This window comes from Beta vulgaris, chromosome 1, assembly GCF_026745355.1.
Source record: "Beta vulgaris subsp. vulgaris cultivar EL10 chromosome 1, EL10.2, whole genome shotgun sequence".
Classification (NCBI taxonomy): domain Eukaryota; kingdom Viridiplantae; phylum Streptophyta; class Magnoliopsida; order Caryophyllales; family Amaranthaceae; genus Beta; species Beta vulgaris.
This window is the reverse complement of record NC_079202.1, coordinates 16,569,973-16,592,595: the sequence shown is the minus strand read 5'-3', so window position 1 is coordinate 16,592,595 and position 22,623 is coordinate 16,569,973. Positions and strand designations below refer to the sequence as shown.

The following is a 22,623-nucleotide window of genomic DNA, read 5'->3' as shown; positions in this document are numbered from 1 at the left end:
AAGATTTTAGGGGTTACACTATACATAAGGGCGGATTTACTATGGGTTTACTGGGTTCAGGTGAACCCAATGATTTTTGGAAAAAAATTGCCCGGTTTTTTTTTAAAAAAAATTAAAAATATTTTAGATATAGGTATATAATATATGCGTGTAAAATGGGACATGAAAGAAGTTTGTGTTCCAGTGGTTTTGTGTCTTCAGACACGGGCCGCGGGTGTTGAAGGTCTGGGGTTCGAAACCTCAGACAACCTTTTTTTTTTCTAAGCCTCCTCATTTCTTTTCCCCCACAACCCAACAAAGCCAAAACCCTAACTAGTAAGTAGTAACTCCCTAGCAACGAGCCAAAGCCAGATCTGACCATCGACGGCCCACGGCCAGTCGGCCACCGTGACGGCGTGACACCGTCTCTTCCGTCTTCCCCACCGCGACGGCGAACCAGCCGGCAGCAAGCCAGCAACCTTTCCGAATTCCGGCCGCTTGAAAATTGAAAGGTAAAGCCCAAACCCAATTCTCCAATTTTAAATATGAATTTTACTGTTTCAGATTTTAAAAACTATGGTGGTTATTTGAAAAAAGAATTGACATTATAAGGTGGTTAAAGTCAAAATATCCTTCATATCATGTTCTTGCAATTGGGTTTTAAGATTAAGAGCTTGAAAATGCACGGAATTTTGGTTTTGAAATGTGCACATTGAGTGTTTGATGAAATGCCTGAGAGACCAAAAGTTTACTCTATGATATGTCTATATGGTTGCCTCATTGATGAGAGATTAAATTGGTTATGTGTAGCAGGTAAATCATTCTATATTTTTGTTCGCTAATGTGGAATATGAAGATACTTGGCTCATCAAAGCTTCACTGCTCATTGCTGGGGATACTGCTTAACTAAATCGTTTGGGATTAGTGTATTTAGGAATGTATAGGATGATGTGAGGACCTCTCTTCCCCTGCTTTCTTTCATACATCATCTGGTTTGATTTGATTATTGTCTTCCTGCTCATTTTATTCACAAAATTTCTTTATTCTTGTTTCACAGATTAAAGTGGCCTCGCCGGTCGGTTGCAGATGTATTTTTTGGATCCTCAAGGCCGAAAAGGGTATGTATCTTGGCCTGTTAGATATGTTTAGCTGTAAGAGGCTGTATAATTTAGATAGGTCTTTCTGAGTGTGAAGATATCCAGCAAAGAGGGGTTTATTATTCAATATACTTCACCAATCTTCACATGCTTATTGATCATTAGTTGTATTTAGGCTGAATTCTTTTGTAGGCGGAGGAAAAAGGTTACACTGTGATATAGTAATGCATACATCATGATTGGCATTTTTTCAAGTTATTGCAGGGGAAGAAAAATGGACTCTTTTTGGCGGAATCATTCCAAACTATTGCTGGTTTAAAAGGCAAGGAAGACTTGTTTTCTATTTGAATTTTCAATGTTGATGCTTTTGGAACTGGCCATATTGTATTTATGTAAAATTTCCGTGACATATATATAATCTTAATACGGACACGCATAAATCTTGATAGGGACACACATCAGTGAAATTTAGCTTAGAGCTTTTCCTGTCTAACTAGCTTTTTGTAGCTCGCATATCTAGTGCTGGTTGCATTTACTCAAATACAGTATTGAGATTTTTTTTTTCAGTTCTGTCATGGCTTTTGGAAGTTGGATAAACTACATTTTTCCTCTCTCTGACAGTAAGTTTACCAACAATTTACTGGAAAATAGAATTATAAAAGAAAACTGTACACTGGTAGACTCCTCGTACATTGTGAACTCTTTGCTATCACAGATTCAAGTAGAGGCAATGTGTAATTGATGGATAGGTTGCTGCAGAAGCAGTGTTAATGTTCTGTTTGGTTTGACAAAAACCATTTTCAATGGAAAAATATTTTCCATGAAAAATCATTTTCCAAGAGAAAACACAATTATAAACTTACCATTGCTTGGTTGGTCAGGAGAAAAGTTAAATACGAAAGGGCAAACAAAAATTTTGGTAGAGGATGGATGAGATAAGAGAAAGTTAAGAAAAAGGGAGGGAAATGTGCATTCTTACATTAAGATGGAAATGTTATCCATCCTTGGGAAAACAATTTTCCACCCTTCACAAAACCTATTTTAATTGGGAAACCAGTTTATAGGAAAATGTTCTCCTCAATTCCCCAACTAAATACTCCCTAATTGCGTGTATTCCATCTTTCACATGTCATGTTATAGCCACATTATTGCTCAGTATTGTAGTATAGTACTCCTTTGCAGGAATACTCATCACGTTATATAATGGAACTCTTTTAGTAATGTGGCACCAGGAGGAACTCAAGAGTAAAGTCTGTCTACTATCACTCTAGTGGTGAAAGTGTGAAACTTTGTTAGTAGTTATACCTCCTTAAAGGTGTGAACGATGCAACTGAAAATATGGTTTTATGTTTGTATTTATGTATGAGCTTAAGATTTTCTGGAGCGTTAGTTGAGCTTTTCAGATGTTGTTAGAATGATAAGATTGCTTAAAAGCTAATTGGTGCTTTTATTTTTTTCCCTCTCCATGATTGTACTTTTCGTTGCAGATCCAGTCACTTTTGGCTACAGAGGAGACACAACAACCAATTTCTTGGGTCTTGGAGTTGTTAATGCTCTTCAATCAGGTTGCAGAAGCCAAGCTTCTGATATGCTTTCTGAAGCTGGTTCTGCAGGCCATGCACTTAATGCTGAAGATGTTGTCTACATTCTTGAATACTGTGCAAGTTCACCAGATCCATTGGTGAGTGCATCTATCTTTTAGGCAATTTTATGGTGTGAAGATTCGTAATCGGGTAAAATTTTCTCATTTGTTCTTCTGCACTAGGGAAGCTGTGGTACCATGTCCTTTTTGGGCAGAAATTGTGAAAGCATAGCAAACACAATTAGATTTGGGCAGATAAAATGCTTTTGAATAAGAGGAAACAAGTCACTGTAGGAAAGAACTAAAGAAAACTACTAATGGCTTTAGACAAGTTTAATAAAATTTTGATGATGGACTCCCTGATGATCACGTATAAGGATTAGAATACAACCAAAGGGAACTGTGAAAAGTTATGGCGGCGATAAACCACAATGAGTTGGTTTTACCTGTTTGCTGCATCTGATTCTCCCAAAGTCGGTACACAAAATCTGCGGCCAAAAGTGCTGAATCTAATGGAATGGTTTTTGCAACTGATCTTCTAACAGCTTTGCTATGGCTATTAATATTTTGTTTCTTTTATTTGACCAGACTTTTATCCCATGTGGTGTTTCAGCCATATCCTATAATCCTGATCTAGTTTTTGATTACTATAATTTCTCTTCAGTATTCCATGTATTGAAGCTGGTGACGTATGACTGTTTCATTATTGCAATTTATTTCCTTTTGCAGTTTGTGATGGAAGCTTGGAGAGTCCTGGAAGGAAACAAGATTGCTTTGAGCTGGAAATGCTATATTCTTATTGCTCGTGCTCTTTGTAATGGTGGTTACTTGGAAGAGGTATGGACTCTGGAGCATTTGTCAGCCTGCTTGCAATTTTTTATGGTTGTATAGTCTTTCTCAGCACTGTCCTTAATTTCTGTGTTATTTATAGTTAAGCTTCAGCAATTATGACATGTCAAAATATATACATCCTAAAGGCAGGGAAGAAGCCAATATTTTACTCAGCACCCCAGTAAATACTGTGAGACAGATAAGAACTCCAGCAATATCAAGGAGGACATAATTGCATCTGAAGTAGTATTGACATAAGACAGCCATTGTCCATTAAATCTAGTAGATATATACTTCATCCATTCTTTTTTTAAACACTACATATCCCTTGAAAAGACATATTAAGGCAATGGAAAAAAGTAGAGACATATGAGAGACAAGTGGTTCCTGGTACCATGTGAAAAGTAGATACGTGAAAGAGCGAAGTTACTAAAAATTAGTATTGTAGGAGTTAAATAGCAAACTTCCATAAAAGGGAAATGTAGTACTTCCTCCATTCCAAATTAAATGCAACAGTTTCCTTAAACGGCAATATCAAATTAAATGCAACGATTTTCTTCTTTCTATTTTTAGTATGATTTTCACCCCTAAAATTACCAAAATGTCCTTATTAAAAAACTAAAATACATATTATACTACCGAAATCAAATTAATTACAAACCTAATCAAAATTAATCAACCTAAACATCAACCCTCTCTCTCTTCAATACCACCTTCACTGCACCAGCCACCACAATTTCTCTCTCCTCCATGCTCCCATCTCCATGACTCCATCCTTTGGCTGTCTTTCTCTCTCCTCCATCTTAAAGAACCATCTTTCTCTCCTGAACCACCACCATCATCATCACCAATCTCGCCGGCATCCTTCCTCCGCCACCCACCACTCACCACCCACAATCACCATCATCATCTCTCTTCGATATCCTCCCCCACCGGCCCAAAACCAACGACAACTTCGTTCCAACCAAAATCACCTTTGGTCCACCGCCTTCACCTTCGGTCCACCGCCGTCACCTTCGCTCCAGCCCAAAACCACCCTGCCACCGTCATTTCCAGCCACTGTGTGGACCTGTGCGCCACCCATCGGGGTCCCAAAACGCACCCCCTTGCTCTTGCGCTTTCTCTCGCTGCTCTCTTTCCCCTTGCGTTTCTCTCTCTTGCATTCTGCTCCGGAATTGCTGCCCACGCCGGAGTTCCACCGCAGACGCACGACCCGCCGCCACCCCACTTCCTGCTGCTCCGCCTTGCACCTCCCCTTGTTGAGTCGTTTCCTTCGTGAAATTAGCAGCAGGTACGTTTATGGCTTTTGATGGTAGTGGCTGCAGTGGTGGTTAGGTGGTGGTGGGGGCTGCAAGAAGGTGGTGGTAATGACATCAAGAGTGGTGGTCATGGTAGTAGAGTGGTTGTGGTGGTGGTGATGGCAGCAGGAGTGGTGGTCGTGGTAGTAGTGTGGTTGTGGTGGTGGTGATGGCAGTTTGAGTGGTGGTGATGGCCAGCTTCCTCTCTCAACTTAAACCTAATCACATGGCCTCACCTTAAGAAATTTTGCCTAGGAGAATGTGTCATCCAAATTGTTGCATTTGATTTGGAACGGAGGAAGTATTAGTAAAGAAGGGAGGAAATATAAATAGTAACATCACGGTACTTTTCTTTTATGTTAAGGTATTTATTAACGAGTAAATTCTGTGGTCTTTCATTTGGTAATATGATTATCATGTGGTAGTACTACTCCATGCTGTTGGTAAAATGTGCCTTTTCCAGCTGTTTGTTTCTTTATCGTGCGTGATCCCTAATAAAGATGTATAGCTGATGTTGAGTTGAACCACTTGCTGCTGCTTCTTTTCCCAGGCACTTCATCTGGTGAACTTTATCGGAGAAAATAATCGCATCAGTTTTATTCTCCCTCTGTACAATAATTTACTGTCATCTTGTGTGAAAATGAAAGACGTGATGCTTTTTCATCAGTGCTTGGATATGATGGAGCACCAAAATCTGGGGAAGAATGAAGTTACATATTCAGCACTGCTGAAGGTATGTTATTTAATTGATTGAATATAGCTTTGTGAAGGGTGGTTTGATGAAAAAAAGTATTCAATTTAACAAGGTTTCTTTTATATTATTTAAAGCTCCCCCAACCCCCTTTCTGATACACTGGTCCTATGTAATACTCCCTCCGTCCCATAATATAGTGCTTGCATTCCTCTTTTGGTGTCCCAAAATGTTGTGCCTATTTTTTTTTTATCAATTTGTTTGGACTAAATTATCCTTCATTTCTACATAAAACTTTCCAAAATACCCCTACTTTCTTTTAAAATATGTGCCCCTATCTATTGTTTTACACCATTCCAAGGAATATTTATTGCTCTTTTATTTAATTTGAAGGAAAAAGAAGAAAAAAAAACTAGTTCCAAGACAAAAATACCCAATAAACATTTACTTAAATATATATTTTTGTGAAATCCTAAAACTCCTTCAATTTTCCTTAATTCTTGTGAAAAATGAGAAGTGAGCACTATATTATGGGACGGAGGGAGTAGTTGTTTATTTTTTTGAAGATTTAGATGCATTGCTGATGCGGTATCATCTAGTTCAGAAGTTTAAGAGGCAAGAGAGAATAGAAGAGAAGAGGACATTATTAGTGGAAGCTAACGCAATTAGGAAATCTAACAAGAATCTAACACAAATAAGCATGTTATAATTATGAATTTTCAACCTATAATAGTTCAATATAATTCAATTAATAAAACGAGTCGGAAAAATGATGAGTTTCTGCACACGAATATAACACCCTCCAAACCTGTTCAATTTCTACTTTAGAACTTTTTAAGATACCAACACTAAAATAATGTAAGCTACAAATAACATAGTAGCCCTTATTTATGTATAAAAGGTCAAGGGCTGGGCAAAACCATAATGAACATGATCGGGCAACAGAATCAGACATACAAAAGTGGTTTAGTATTAGGAGTCTTTAGTGTTTCTAATCAAATAGGTTAACATGTGTAACCTCCTTTCTCGGACACTATGTCAGGTTAGTCTCAACTCTCAAGTGCTTAAAGGGGGTAAAGTTTTTAGCCTGAGTCATTAACTAATTACTATAAATGGTGAAAGTAAGCTGCCATAAAATACAGTCGTGCAGTAAACTGCAGACTTAAGCTTATATTAAACGTTTTTAATTTGTTAGGGAATAGTAAACTAATACAAGTATGTGAATTATTTTCTTTGCAACAACTAAAAGTTGTCTTATTGAGCCTAGATTCCATTGGGTACCTGAGATATTCAGTGTTCCTTTTGGAGACTTTACTGTGATAGAATGAGGAGTAATTTGCTAAAGATGATAGATGATTGGCAATTATGACCAAAATAACCGACATGTTTAAAGACATTTTTTATTTGTTGATTGCAGATACTGCCAAGCTATAGGCAGTTTCCCACTGGTTTGTATGGATAATTAAGTGACACCTCTGGGCTCTGAGAAGTGTCTGACCTTTTTGGCGCTGATAGATTCATTTCTTTCCTTTCCAAGTGCAAGCAGGGAGGGGGGAGGAGGGGTTTCTATATGTATAAATTATCATCAACATGCTTCCTTTCTGTTCCTTTAAATGTTTAGTAGCTGTGAAGATGGGGAGGTGAAAACATGATGCCTTTTTCTTGAAACTGTATGGTTCTCATTATTTCCATTATCCTTCATATTAGTCATTTTTATACTATCTTGTCTATGTGTCAGCCTTTGGTTTGTTCAATTATCTTTTTAGGTCAGCTCTGAGTGGGGGACTTGAGAGTTCTATTAACTATTAAGCACCATGTCTAAGGTCTTAGGGTGACTATTGTTCTTTTGGTTTCTGTGACTAAATGATTGTTAATTCTAACTGACTGCTTCCTCCACAAAAAAAAAAAAAAAAATCTAACTGCCTGCTTTCAGCTTGCAGTTTGGCAGAAAAATTTGTCTGCTGTGCATGAAATTTGGAGAGAGCACTGCAAGCATTATAATGTGAATATTATTTCATTGAGGAAGTTCATATGGTCTTTTACGCGGCTGAGGGACTTGGAATCTGCTTATAGAACATTGCAATGTATGATTGTTTTAGCGTTTAAAGAAGGCATTTTTTTGCGTAGAACCAGAGAGGGGAAGATCTTTTGTCCACAGCTGGACATTCCCATTCCTTCATGCAGTGTAATGAGTTCCGCAGGATTTGATCTGCAGAAGGACCAAAATGTCAGTCTTGCCGCTTTTGGTGTTGAAGGAATGATTATGAACTCAAGTAAGGGTATGCAATGTAGTCCCTTCTGTCCAGACGATAACGTGGACACCTCCACTGGGATAAAAATGCTTGAGGATCACAAAAGAGGGCCCATCAAGAAGATCTTGAGGTGGTCTTTTAATGATGTCATACATGCATGTGGGCAGTGTCCAAATGATAAGCTAGCTGAGCAATTAATCGTGCAGGTAAAGAATTTCATATATTCTACTTCACTATATCATTTTGGTAATCTTGAGTATTAATTGTATGTAAATACTTATGCTGATGTGGTTAGGAAATGCCGGGCTGCTATTATGCATCACCTAACTTGCTCTTTGTTAGAAAATTATTTTATGGTTGTCTTAGATTTAGATAGATTTCAAGAGAGGTATATACCTGGAAGCTAAACTTTCTGATATGGATCTTTTCATACATGATTTAGAGGGCAAGATCTGTTCCTCATTCCAATTTCTTTAATGCTGAATTGCTGATCTCTGCTTTTAGATTCTGAAAGTTCTAGGCCGTGTTTGTCAATTAGAGGTTAGCTGTTATCAGTTAGCTGTTTGCATTATCTGTTAGCGGTTAGTCGGTTGTATTAGTTGGGTTGACTAGGTGTTTGTGTGAAATTGTTTGGTGGATATCAATTATCTAATTGGTACTTTATTAGGTGAAATAGCCAATAAATATATTAGAATAATTTATCGGTGGGTTCTTTTTTTTGGGTAAAAGTAGTAAACTCAACCAACTTTAAAATATATTAGTCATTACACAAATAAATTCATAAAGCTCCTACTAGTAGCTTTTTCAAGATTTTGCTTTTTGGGCTCAAATCTCTTTAAATCCTCTCTCAACCAAACACTCCGGATTTGGACTCCCATTAGAGGTTTGGACTAGTCAAACCTATGTATTCTTGTCAAACCTCTCTTTTTACCCCAAAACTCTCTAACATTCCCTTTGGAAGGGGAATCAGTAACGTTGGTTTCAAGTCTGTTGCTTCTATGTCATTTAGGATTGTTACAAAATGGCTGATAACGTAGTGCATCAATGATCAGCCATCAGTGTGTCCCCCTGTATATACTAGATTGAACCTTTTTTCTATAGGACTGATTTTTCCTGTTCTTTCCCTGTCTACTGCCTTCTCTCCACAAGCTCTTGTCTTGAAAAGGGTACATGATATGTGCTTCAAAGGAGAAACTTCAGCCTTACAACTAAGTGTAGCTTGTTTGTTGTAGATTTCTTGAGTCACCTCCTTTAGTCCTCTTTGACACTTAGAATGAGTTGGGTGTACGTGATAGATCCAAAGGTGTGCTTGTAGCTTGAAATATGGAAAAAAGGATGATAAAGAAGGCTGGGATTGGTGAAATATGAAAGCTGGTTTCTTTTGCAATCTGTTGAGCATGGAATGAAAGAGTGGTTCATGTGATTTTGTTGCGTCCAAATATACCCTGTAATTGATTCTCCCTATTGAGTTTGTAATTCACTGGGGTTCAACACGGCTCTTGGAGTATAAACCCACGCCACGGTGTCAATTGGCGTGAAGAAGGGAATTCCCTTTGGAGATGATGTTCATGTTATACCATTTACCTTAATGCCCCAAACAAGCATTGAATGGGATAATGTAATGTATGCAGCTTGCAACTCTACCCATACAACTGCATGAAAGCTTTAGGAAGTTGCAACTTTATACACTCAATTGTTAACAGTGATGTTTGTCTTCAACTAAATTTATATGTGAAGAAATGGTTTGGTTATATAATCTTGATCTGTGGTTAGATGTACAGTTCATCACTTATACTTTTTTTATCTTGGTGTATTAACTGAATGGTTTAAAAGAGCTACACATCTAAGAAAAGGAGGTCTGATTGTTTATCAAGCCTTTCCTTTTCTATTTTGTTGTTGCCTAAGTTGTTATATTTAGTATCAAAAAACTGAATAACAGGTTTAATATTCTTTAGATGGAAAATCTTGGGCTGGAACCATCACCCCACACTTATGACGGTTTGGTTAAAGCAGTTGTTTCACACAGAGGAATTGATGATACCATGGAACTAGTGAGTTGTCTTATTTCTTACTTACCTGGTTTGCTGCTCACTTGTGATTTTTAACAACACAAGATCATTAATTTCTGCTGCTTTGTCTCATTTTGCAGCTAAAGGTAATGCAAAGTAAAAATTTGAAGCCATATGATTCCACTCTTTCAACTCTTTCAATATGCTGCAGCAAAGCTTTGCACTTGGATTTAGCTGAAGCCTTACTCAATCAAATCTCTGCAAGTCCTTATGCTCGTCCATACAATGCTTTCTTTGAAGCATGTGATATGATGGTGAGTGGATTTTCCCTTCTCATAGCTATATGAGTTTAACAGGGCTCATAAGGAACACTCGTAGTCCTCTGAAGCTTGAAAAATCTATCAATAAATTTGAACTAGTTTGTGGTGCAGAGTTGTTTTTCTTGTCATTGCTTATGGTTCTGACTTCTGACAGACTTTCCGCCACAGAAAACAAAAAACCCTGTATGTGCATGTGCAACGATATGTTGAGGTTCTTTCTGGAAAAGAAAAGGGCAACAAATTTGCAGTGTGTTAAATTCAATAGGCAATTAGGCATATCATTTCTGCCCTCTAACATCGTCTAAATCACCAGATGATGTCAGTCTTACAAGAAAGGAAACTAATAAGAAAGTTTATTTTCCATGTTCCATTTCTGTAGCATGTTCCATTTCATGTTTTCACGCTTGCCGATGCATGGTCTCAAACATTAAAATCTTTAGTTATCAATATGTAAAAATTATAAAAAGCTGATATTGAAATAGTACACGTTAAGGTGAGTCAACAAGACCCATATGACTATGTTTTTCCTAAAATATAATCACAAAAGAAAATCAAAGTGTAAGATGTGAATAAAATAAATACTATACAAATGGTGCAACTATTTCTAAAAGAAGTATATTGTGAATAGGAACTTATTTTCTCCTCCATTGTAACTACTTGACTGCTTATCCGACAATCTTTATAATCTGATTCCTTAAGATTCTTCCTGGAAGGATATTTGTACTTACACTTAAGTAATGCTTTTCTATAATGTCCCAGTTTTGCTCTTATACAATGACAACATATAAGAGTGCATAATGGGTGGAATCGATGAGAATCAGTTGGTCCCACAACGAATAAAAAGAACTTGAAGAGGAAAAGATACTTTTATAGGTCTTGTAAGTATATTTATAGTGGATATTACTATAGTTATTTCATAAAAGGCAAAAGAACAGTTTGAGAGGAGGAGGGAACAACTCTTGGCTTCGATGCTCATATAAAAACTTACAAAAATTCCTCCTTGATTTATGAAAGAGAACAAGCCCCAAAATATATACATTGCTACAAGAGAGGAGATGAAGTGCTAGAGTTGTGCAATAAATTATGTTGAAGCTGAACAACTGGAGGTGCTGAGATAACTAGCTAACATACAGTGGATATGTGTTTCTTGTCTTGCAGAATAGTCGAGGAAGGCAATAAAGTAGCATTTTAAATATGGGATCATTTGTGTACAGACGATCCTAAGTGGGAGGTCTACTCGCAAACGACTTCTAAGTGCAACGTTTCCATATAACCACCATGTAATGTAATTGTGACCCCCATTGGATCATCCATTAGCCTTTTCCATGATATCTGGATTATTACTTTTCTTCTAAGTTCCCTTTTTGGCCCTTATTTTCAATATGGTATCCAAATAAGGTTTCTACTTTCTAGGAGGCCTCCTTTCGGTATATTTGTGATGGACGAAGTTTCTAAGTTGTTTTGGTGGAGGTAAAGGTCGATCATTTTTTTTTTTTTTTTTGATGGCTTATTACTCTTATTTGATCCTTTTGTCTAGTATCCTACTATAATTCAAGTCACTTCTTGGGCTTCAGCTTGGTGTCACCAAAAATCATGAAAGGCTTGTGAGAGACTTCATGAAGAGATTATCTATTGTGTGAGATAAGGTTTGTGGACTTAGGAAAGAGAGGAGTCCAGGTTCCAGAATTTGTGTTCTTAGAGCATTTGTTTGGGTGGGTAAGGACTTAACGACAATTTGGTTTGAACTGATTTTCTTTGGTATAGGATGCAAGAGGTACGTACTCTTGTTCCTGCTCGTGGATATTGATCTCTTCAATTATCTTTGTTTGCCTTTCCCTTGGTGGATATAAGTATGTAACTTTTGGAAATCTTACTGTAAGGAGACACTTATGTTTTCGATTCTTTCCCTTTCCTTTATCGACTATGCGTGATGCCCCAATTCTGATATCTTTGTGGGGATTGCTTGGGTTTTTCTTAGAGATTTCGCTTTTGGCTGATGCTTCAAGATCATAGTTTGAAAATGCGGTTTCGGTCACGATCGCGGTAATGGTCACGGTGATGCGGGAACAGGAAGGATGCCGCTGTCGTACCGCCATATATCGGCTTAGACCATGTAATATCCCTTTAACCCGCCTAAAACGCGGTTATTTTACACCTTCACGATGCGGGTAATATCGGTTCGGTAGATTTAAAAACCTTTACATCACGGGTGATACGATACGATGCGGCCTTGTTTTGACACCATGTTGAAGATGGGCTTTTAGATGAGCATATCTTCGAACAGTTTCTTGTAGCAATAGGTTTGGGACTTGCTTTGCACGTGCCTCATAAGCTGGTTCTTGGATTAGAAACTTGTCATAAAAAAATCTTAAAATTTGATAGAGCTGAGATCAGGATTCTATGATCAACTTGTTTCACTGCTGTACAGTTTATAGTTGCTAATCCTAAAGAATTGCTCATTCTATTTGTTATTTTGACACCTTTGTTTCTGTAGGATCAACCTGAACGGGCTGTCAAAATGTTTGCTAAGATGAAAGAAAGGAAAATTAAGCCAGATATCACGACATATGAACTACTATTTTCGTTGTTTGGGAATGTCAATGCCCCATATGAAGAAGGTAACTTATTATCACATGCAGATGTTATTAAGAGGATTGACACCATAGAAATGGATATGCTCCGTAATGAGATTCATCACAGTCAGCGGTCAATAAATAACTTGGTAAAGATTTGCCTCATTCCTTTTACTATTGTTGAAGCTCACTTCGTATGCACCTTTATGGCTAATTATACAATTTAAATTGCTGAACTTTGCAGATCTATCATGGCTAAATTTCATGTGTTATATGCAGATAAGCTGATCATAGACTCAGTTGTTTAGCGTGTAATTTTTTTTTTTGGCATTAATAATCATATACTTCCTCTGTTTCTTTTTACTCGCTACACTTTCCATTATGGGAAGTTTCACATTACTTGCTACACTTCTTTTTTTTGGGCAATAAACTCTCTCTATCTCTCTCCTCCCACATGGGTCCCTTTTTTTTTTTACTCTCTACCTCTCTCTTCTCCAAAAATTGCCTAGGAGTCCGTGAAATGAGAAGTGTAGCGAGTAAAAAGAAACGGAGGAAGTATTACCAAAAGCAATGTGATTACAATTAAGCTAACGACATGGGCACTAGAAACAAACTCATAGCAACTGACACAAAACAACACTCTAAAAACCTGCAGCAGAAGCAGCTAACAGGCCATTACACCACAAGACTCATTCTATCAACATCATTACATCTAGCAGCCATTCTAAAAATAACATCTCTAACAACTTCTCTAGGCTCCTGCTTACTGTTACCAACTACTTTGTTATTCCTTTGTCTCGACACAGCATAAATGACTTCAGAAAACTAAATGACATACAGCTTGCCACTTTTTTCCTTTCCATTTTACTAGCAAACTCAACTTCCTGCTGAAAGTTACCCCTTGCTCTGTAATTCATCCTTGAACAGATCTCATTCCATTTAGCAGCAGCATACGTACAATTGAAGAACAAATGTTGCACTGATTCAAGTTCTGTAGTACAAAGACTACATTATTTTCTTTTGTTTTGATATAGAAGATTCCATGGCTTTTTGTCGTTTCCCATTGAAATCCTGCTTCACCACCATGGTTGAACTATTGAAGTAGTGCTCTCCTTGCTAGCATGAACTGGAGAACATAAATACTAGAAATTGCTGAAACCCAAGGTAGGGCCTATTAGTTTTATTTCCTGAATTTGTACCATGTCTGTTCAAGCCTTCAAGGTCGTGCTGATTCTGGCTCCAACTGAAGTTAAAGTTGATCAACCATTTTGTTTCAGATTTTTTGTTGCCTGAGGATGTTTAAATTGTTTTGTTGGTTAGGTAATAAGGTTGCCATCTTAAGATGGGATTCAACCATAGGCTGATTACATCAAAGAAATAATGATATCCAATTTCATTATGGGCATTCCTATAGTGGTATTTGGATATAGCAGTGAGCTTTTGACCATGTTTGATTTGTGGTTATTCTGTATAATGTGTGTTGGATTGCATATTTATGTACCAAACTAATAATGTGATTTGTTTAACCATGGTGAAAATGATTTCAGCCTGGGTTTGAATTATTAGATATGTAGGATTGGACGGAATCAAAAGGCTGAAAAAGTTAGCTTGAATAAGGTTCACCGTACCTGACATAGTAGTTTCCACAACATCATATGTAATTAGAATATTTGTATGGATTGTAGATGTGACATGTGAGAGTCATTGGGGGGAGAGGGGGGGGGGTCTCCTTCAAATGCACCATGCTTTGTTCAATATATATCTAAACATAATTTAATCAATCCAATTCTCCCCTGGCTTTGTCTCTTCTGAAGCTGGAAGCCCTTAGATCAGAGATGGTCTGGTGGTGCTTTTGTTCTCCTGAATTTTATGTTGCTTTGTGATATATATTTTATAAATCATGTATCAAGTCCAACCTGATCCTGACTTTGCTCTTCTGAAGTTGAAAGCTCTTGGATTAGAAGGGATGGTCCAGGAGCTGTTAAAGTATTTGCGCCGTGCAGAAAGCCAGTTCTCTGTCAGCAATTTTCTTGAAACAGATATCTATAATACAGTATTGCATTCACTTGTCCAGGCTAAAGAGGTGTGCTCTTCCTACAATCTTCCTGATTAACAGGGGAAACTGTTTTCTCATTGATCACTGCCTTAATCTTTTGTTTTCCGTGTAGAACCACAAGACAGCTGACATGTTCAGAAATATGAAGCTACACAGGATCAGGCCTGATGCCGCAACTTACAATATTATGATTGATTGCTGCTCAAATATAAGATGTTTCAAGTCTGCATGTGCATTGGTTTCAATGATGCTTCGTGATGGCTTTTCTCCCCAGACGTTAACTTATACTGCACTTATAAAGGTATTGGTTCTGCCTTCAGTTTCTGCCTGAGAGCATAGTACTTTATGTCCCCAAAGTAAGATGTGGAGTGGCCCCCTCCCTCTACCCATTGTGAGCCTAAGATAAAGGTAATGACGAAATTGACCATAGTCTTAACAGTATCATGTTGAGACAAATTCAAATCCTTTGACATTGCATTTTGTAATTTAAGGCTTTTGTAATTGTAAACTAGGGCTAATTGGTGACATTGCTTTTGGTAATTTAAGGCTTAACCTTCTGTGTCTTATGGGAAATTCCCTGTTTACTATGAGCCAGGTTTTTGCGTGCCAAGAATGTTGAGTTGATGTACATTTAGTTCTAGTCCAAACCATCCCCATTTTTTACTTTTAGTTGTGTGCGTGACATGTGCATCATAGGACTTCTACAAATTCAATGGCTTGGTGAAGTTGCCGAGAAATCTCGAGTCTTATCAAAAGAGTTTTTACATTGTTTCCAAGTTTTTGCTTGTATCTTTAGAATTGTTTGCTGATGGGGAGCGTTATTAGGCTTGACTCAAAAAGTAGCTCTTTAGGAAATCTTTTTTAATTGATTTACTTCCTCCGTTTTTTTTTAGATGTTACACTTTCAAAAATTGTGGTTTTCTAGGCAAAAATTGGAGGAGTGATTAGGAGAGAATAAGTATAGGGGATTAAAGGGGTGGGGACCATTGCACATGGGGGGTTTAAGGGAAAGGAGGAGAGAGAAAAGAGGGACCACTAGTTGGTTCCCTCCAATTCTGTTTTACACGCTGATGAGAGAGAAGATGGGGAGCCAAATTTTTGGCAGCAATTGCAATTCCCTCCAAAATTTTATAAAGTTGAAAATTTGCAAAAAATTTAAATTCAGCATTTCAAACATTGTTTAAGCCTATATTTCCCAAACTCTATCCTCTATATAAACCCTCAAAAATTAAATGAGGGCTTATTTTCCAAAATGAGGAGAGAGAAAATAATGTTTAGCACCATGGTTTAGTTTCTTTACAAAAATCAGATTGTTCCCACAAATCACTGCACACACATTGCACAGGAACAATTACAAAAAATTCCTACTTAATTAAGAACTGAAGTTTCTACCAAAAACTTCAAACTTCAGTCTTCAAAAAATCTTCTTCAGCATAATCACATGGGGTCAACAGATGAGGGAGAGGAGTTTGGCCTTCAAGAGCTGTTGGAAATAGAAGGCATGGAGGATGAGTTGCTGATGCATGAGATGTGGACACATTACAACAGATGATGATCATAAGATTCAAAGAATGAAGTGGGTGTTACAACACATATTACCAGCAACAAGGACACAACCACCAAAATTTGTTGACATGCAAAATGTTGTTCACATAGATGAGAAGTGGTTTTATTTAAGTCCAGATATGAGAAGATTTTACTTGCTTCCTGCTGAAGATGACCCTTATAGTTGCTGTCAGTCCAAGAGGTTTAAGATAAAAGTCATGTTCATGTGTGCCACATCTAGACCTATTAAGGACAGTGAGGGAAGGATGATACATGATGGAAAATTTGGTATCTACCCTTTTGTTGAGTATGAAAGAGCTAAGTATACAACAAAAAACAGAAGGGCAGATACTATGTTGACAAAGGCAATTGAAAGTGTTACACTACCAGTTATGAGAGATATGATAGTTAACACTATCATACCTGCCATAATGAGGAATTGGCCAGAAGGTGTGTCCAAAGAAATCTACATACAACAAGACAATGCTAGACCTCACATTCATGCATCAGACCCACAATTTATAGCAGCAGCAACTCAGAATGGATTCAATATCCAACTCATCAATCAGCCAGCTCAGTCCCCTGACTTGAATGTGCTAGACTTGGGGTTTTTTAGAGCAATTGGCACTACAATATCAATCATTTCCTAAGAACCTAGATGAACTGATTTTAAGAGTGCAGGACTGTTATGATTTCTTTGACCCAGAAGTTTTGAAGTACACTTGGTTGCAATTACAATATGTTATGGTAGAAATACTAAAGTGCAAAGGGGGGAACAATTTCAAGAATCCACACCATGCAAAAAGAAAGTTAGAGAGACTGAGATTACTTCCAGAAAATGTGAAAGTGGATCAAGCTGTGATAGATGAGGCAATTACATACTTAAATGAGAGGTTTGTGAATGTAGGAAAAGCATTTGACTACTTAGATGCACATAAGAGTAGATGGGCAGAAGATGTGGCAATTATTTTTGAACATAACTAACTGTGTATGAAGGAAAAGAATGGGGAGCAACTTTTTGGTATATATCTACTTGCACAAATACAAATTATACTATTTACAAGACTTTTTGTTAAAGATTATGGACAAGATGAAGCAACACTTCTAAGCAAACCAGGAAGTTTTTGGGGGTTCTTGTTTACTTATTAGACTATTTTGTATATGTGAAGGACTGGTTTGTATAAGCAGTGATGCAACATTTAATGAAGTTAAGCATTTATGGTTGTTTTTATTCTTTTGCATGTCAACAAGTTTAAAGTAAGATGTGTGTTTTTAAATCCATCAGGGTTAATTCAATGGCTCATTGAGGAAGCAATGGATGATTTAAAACCTCAACTTATTGGTTTAACACCAATAAGGAGCAAATCATCTATTGTCTTCAAGCCCAATGTATGAGTCCCTTCATCATTTGGATTTAACTTTTTAAAATAATTTTGGGACTCAAGGGGGGAAGCAAGAGGGACTCATTGTGTAAACAGTGGGGGACTTTACTTAACTCAGCACCCAAAAACATAAGGCAACCAAAAAACACAAGCCAACCAAAAACATCCTCACATCATTAGCCATTTGTTCATCCTCAAACCTCCAATCCAAACCAACACCATAGGCTTCCCAAATAAAACCCAACCAAAACAGCCAACCAAAATATTCCAAGCCAACCAAAAACATAACCCAACCAAAACAGAAGGCAACCAACAGTTTCATAGGCAACCAAAAACAGCCAACAAAAACATTCATAGGCAACCAATAACACAAGCCAACCAAAAACAGAACCCAACCAAAAACAGAAGGCAACCAACAGATTCATAGGCAACCAAAACAGCCAACAAAATGATTCATACAACCAAAAACAGAAGCCAACCAAAACAGAAGGCAACCAACGTTTCATAGGCAACCAAAAACAAAACCTACCAACATATTCATAGGTTACAAAAAAAAAACCCAACCAACATATTTCATAGGCAACCAAAAACAGCCAACCAGAAAATTCATAGGCAACCAATAATAGCCAACAGCAAACCAATAGGAATTCCAGGGACTCAAAAAATTTAAAAGGCAACGAAAAACAGAAGGCAATAGAAAGAGTTAGGATGATAGAACCTCAGGGAGTCAAAGAACTCTGCTTTCTCCTGATAAGGAAGCAATGAGTTTCAGGATCAAGTTCTGAACTTGTGCAGGGACTCATCGGAATTTCAAGCTCACCCTCACCATCCTCAGCCTCTTCATCATCCAGCAGTTCTTCAACCACATCAAAGACCTTGAACCCCCCATCAGACTCAACATACATAGCATAAACTAGTAGAAGAGCAACCCACACACTCACATTTCCCTTTCCTTTTACACCCAACCGTTTCCTTCATTTTCTCCTTCCCCTTCTCCTTCTCCTTCTCCTTCTCATTCTCCTTCACATCTTGAATTTTACCATTCTTTCCAACAGTGTAAAAACACGGAGCCCTTAAAGCGCAAACAATCTCATGGGTAGAACGGAGATTTTCCTTACCTTTTTCCCCATCCCCTTCTTCCTCAACCCTAGATCTAGGCCTCAACCTGTGTGAAATTGGTCTGGGGTCCAAGATCTGCTGAAATTGGAGACTCATTTTTTTAGGGTTCGAAGAAGAAGAGGGACGGAATTCCCTTGGTAACCCCGTAACCAGATAGAAATCTTCAACCACCACACCCAAAGCCTTGAAGGCATAAGGGCGAAGCAAGTGCTTTGCATCTCCACTGTCATAGAGCCTCCTTGGCCAAGGAGACCCAGACTCAAACGCATGCATCAACTCGCGAATGGAATCAGACTCATCCGCGTCGTCTGTTTGGAACAAGGCATCAACTAGGGGTTGGAAATTAGGCACATACTTCTTTGTCATTTTTTTAGGGTTTTTGAAGAAGGGGAAGATGAAGTACAGAGAAAACAGTGGGATTTCAAGAGGAGAATGGAGAATTCGAAGTTTAAAGGGGAAATTTGAAGAGGAAGTGAAGAAATTTAGAGAGAGAAATTGAAGTCCAGTAGAGAGAGGAAGAGAAGATCAGAAGAGGAGAAATGAAAGTGGAGAGAGAGAAGATGAAGTTTTGAGAGAGAGAATGCAGTTCGTAGTTTTAGGGTTAGGGAATTGGAGGGGTTGGGGAATTGGGGAAGAACTTTAATGGGAGGGATGAATCAGTTGGGGGAGGGGGGTTGAATCTATTAAATGATCATGGGGAAGATGAAAAGGTAGTTGGGGGTTTTAATTTTGGTGGGAATGGTTAAAATCTGATTAGATTAGGTAGGGATTTAATAGGGTAGATTAAGAGTGTTTTAATTTTTAAATGGGTAGTTAGTAAGGGTAATATGGACATTTCACAAGGCAAAAGTTACTAAATAAGGAAATTTTCAAAAGTGTAACATCTATTTACAACCATGCAATTTTAGGAAAGTGTAACATCTAAAAAAAAACGGAGGAAGTATTTAAATCCTGCAATATCTGTCAGCATCTAACTCATCTGAGTTGTTCAGTATTTATAAACTAAATCCTGTGCAGGTAAAAGAGTACAGAATGGAGATTCAATGAGGCTATTCCTGATATAATAGTGTTGGAGTTAACTTTTCATATGTAGTCAACTTTTCTTATATTGTGTACAGTAAAAATCCTTTCAGGTAAGGCTGAAGTGTGTGTCTGGGCGACTCCATTAGAAATCAAAAATCTTCTTACATGTCCAAATCTTGTACAGGTTTAAGAGTACAAAATGGAGATTCAATGAGGCTAGTCCTGATATAGGAGTCTTGGAGTCAACTTTTACATACAATTTACAGTGCACTGGTGCTACAAACATCTTTGAAGCAAGCTTTTGTTTCATGCATTAATTCTACTTATGTTTTCAGATTCTCTTGGAATATGATGCATTTGATGACGCTTTGGATCTTCTAGATCAAGCTATCTTGGAAGGATGTGAACCTGATGTATTACTATTCAACACCATTCTTCGGAAAGCCAGTGTACGGGTAGGTATCTGTTGCTGTTCTGTCTATTTCCAATAACAATGGTATAAAGTAAAATCCTGTAAGGTAAGGCTGAAAATTTTGTCTAGGTGACTCCAGGGGAAATCAAAATATTTCTATTTTATTGTTCTAACCAGCGCTAATGTGTATAAACTACAACATATCCTTCCCTTCTTTTTACTCTTTTTGTTTATTGCTTTATGAAAATGTTCAATTGTCTCATGGTAGCTACTTGCTAGTTTGTTGTTTTTCTCCTTGCTTATGTTACTTCCATGAAATGATTCAGGGAAGGATTGATGTTCTCGAGACAGTGATTCAGGGGATGCATTGGGAGAAGATCAAACCAGATCCATCAACTTGTAGCTATGTGTTTAGTGCGTATGTTGATTGCGAATATTTTGGCACAGCAGTAGAAGCCTTGCAGGTCTTGAGCATGCGTATGATCTCCTTAGATCAGGACACTGTTGAGGATTTCAGGAAGGAATTTGAGGATCTCATTTATGCTGAAGAACAAGAAGCTGAGACACGTATAGTACAGATTTTCAGAGATTCCGTGAACCTCGGTGCCGCCCTTCTCAATTTAAGATGGTGTTCCCTTGTAGGGTCCTCTATTTCATGGATGCCTGATCAGAGTTTGTGGGCCATAAGACTTGCAAGCGCTCCTGCTGCCCAATCAACAGTTGTCAAGTGAATCAGCACATGAAGTTTGATTGATGCTTAGTGATGGAGCTTTCTGCCAATGGGTCACTTAAACCATGAAACATGTTGAAGCCTCTTCCTTGATACCCTGTGAAATCGGTAAGCACACATTGCAGGTGAAAGTGATACCGCCAAATCGTTGGTTCTTTTACTTGTGCAAACTGTATCTATATCCGGAGTTCCTTCTCAATTTTGTACTGTTCACTAGGGGATGTAGTTTACTGGAAGATATTCTTTTCATGACAAAGAATAAGGAGAACTGATCTTGTCATTTAGCCTCCAAGTCATAGTCATGGTTTTTCAACGATGACGACAACAACGTGACAATTGATTCAATTGATTCAGAAAGTGAATTTTGGCGATTAAATCAGAACATAGATGAGCTGTAATTCTCGTTTCTGGCTTAAATGTTTTTTTAGTTGGTAAAGGCAATTGTTTGCTTGTGTATCGATGATCTCTTAATTTTGGAATATATGGCCTGCTAATTCTGGCCTATATTGGCTTTCTGGTCTTTTTATACGATGTATTAAGTTATATGTTCTAATTGCTAGCTGTTGTGAGCTTTGGTTGCCAGCTTAGTTCAACCCTCTTTCATTTAGTTAAGTTTGTTACCAGGTTCCAAGTTAGTTATTTTGGTGGTTAGGCATCGACTGTATATAATCTTCTTTGTAACCTTTGTATAATTCAGTTTTTGGAGAAATAAAATTAGTTTTCTTCTTTCTTCATTTTACTCTCTAAATTTCTCTAGATTTTCTGTAACTCAATCTACTTGATTGAATCAACATGGTATTAGAGCCGAAAGGCTTTAAAGATCAGTCAATGTTTGAAGTTCGAAATCTTCCGCATTATCTACAATTCATTTGATTCTTTCAATTTCTTGTTTCTACTAGCTAAATTTTGCTTGAAATTTTGCAAGAAACATTTAAAATTCTTCTATAAAGGCAGAAAATAATTGTGATAAACAGAATTCAATCGATTCTATACAAATTGATTATGTTGATCAATATTTTCAAGGATCTGGAGATCATCTAAAATAACAATTAGGATCTCACAAATTCAATGGTGATAATTTTATCAGCTAGATCATGTGGTGCGAATGGCACTTGGAGCAAAGAACAAGCTGTGTTTTGTGGATGGATCATGTAAAAGACATGCTATTGATGATCCAAATCTACAGAAATGGATCAGAAATGACTATATGGTTCAGTCATGGATAATAAATTCTATGGATAAGACAATTTCTGAAGGATTCTTGCTACAACAATTTGTACGCCAACTGTATGAAGAAATTCTGATATGGTCAATCAAACGCACCACAATTTATTTGAGCTACATCATTTTTTAACTTCTATTTAGCAAGATTGATATTCTATAGTTGAATATTACTCTCAATTAAATAGAGTTTGGGATGAAATTCAATTACTAGATGCTTTTCCAGATTGTGATTGTGGTGCTTTAGAGAGTTGTACTTGTGGATTGCTTAGAAAAGTGCTTGCTGCTGATCAGAAACATAAACTTATTCAGTTTCTTGCTGGTTTAAACCTTGACTATGCTTCATCCAGAACTAACATTCTAAGCATGGATCCCTTGCTTATAGTAAATAGAGCCTATTATATTTTGTTACAAGTAGGAAAAACAAAATAAGTTGAGTGAAAAACAACAAGTTTCATCTCAGATTAGTTCTTTTGCATCTATGAAACAAAATTTTCATCAAC

The 22,623-nt window shown here is 37.4% G+C and overlaps 1 protein-coding gene across 6 annotated transcripts; it reads left to right on the top strand.

Annotated features, from left to right (window-relative positions):
- Window positions 1–238: 238 nt before the first annotated feature.
- Window positions 239–21,633, top strand: LOC104905871 (pentatricopeptide repeat-containing protein At1g76280). Of its 6 annotated transcripts, none has more exons than XM_010694513.4 (15): window positions 239–491; window positions 793–929; window positions 1,037–1,097; window positions 1,341–1,398; window positions 2,564–2,757; window positions 3,388–3,495; window positions 5,338–5,520; window positions 7,412–7,936; window positions 9,686–9,781; window positions 9,880–10,053; window positions 12,554–12,781; window positions 14,575–14,715; window positions 14,801–14,989; window positions 20,093–20,212; window positions 20,496–21,633. In XM_010694513.4, exons 2-15 carry the CDS (start codon window positions 916–918, stop codon window positions 20,898–20,900), a joined length of 2,496 nt encoding a protein of 831 aa, XP_010692815.1. In that variant the 5' UTR covers window positions 239–491; window positions 793–915; the 3' UTR covers window positions 20,901–21,633. The 6 variants fall into 6 exon arrangements, with proteins under 6 accessions (XP_010692815.1, XP_010692816.1, XP_010692813.1 ...); XM_010694514.4 differs by having other exon boundaries at window positions 1,332–1,398; window positions 7,694–7,936; XM_010694511.4 differs by having other exon boundaries at window positions 1,332–1,398.
- The last annotated feature ends 990 nt before the right edge of the window (window positions 21,634–22,623 follow it).

Coding starts and splice junctions, on each gene's coding strand:
- LOC104905871 (XM_010694511.4), top strand. Junction 3,496..5,337: donor ATGGTGGTTACTTGGAAGAG/GTATGGACTCTG, acceptor TTCTTTTCCCAG/GCACTTCATCTGGTGAACTT. Junction 5,521..7,411: donor CATATTCAGCACTGCTGAAG/GTATGTTATTTA, acceptor GCCTGCTTTCAG/CTTGCAGTTTGGCAGAAAAA.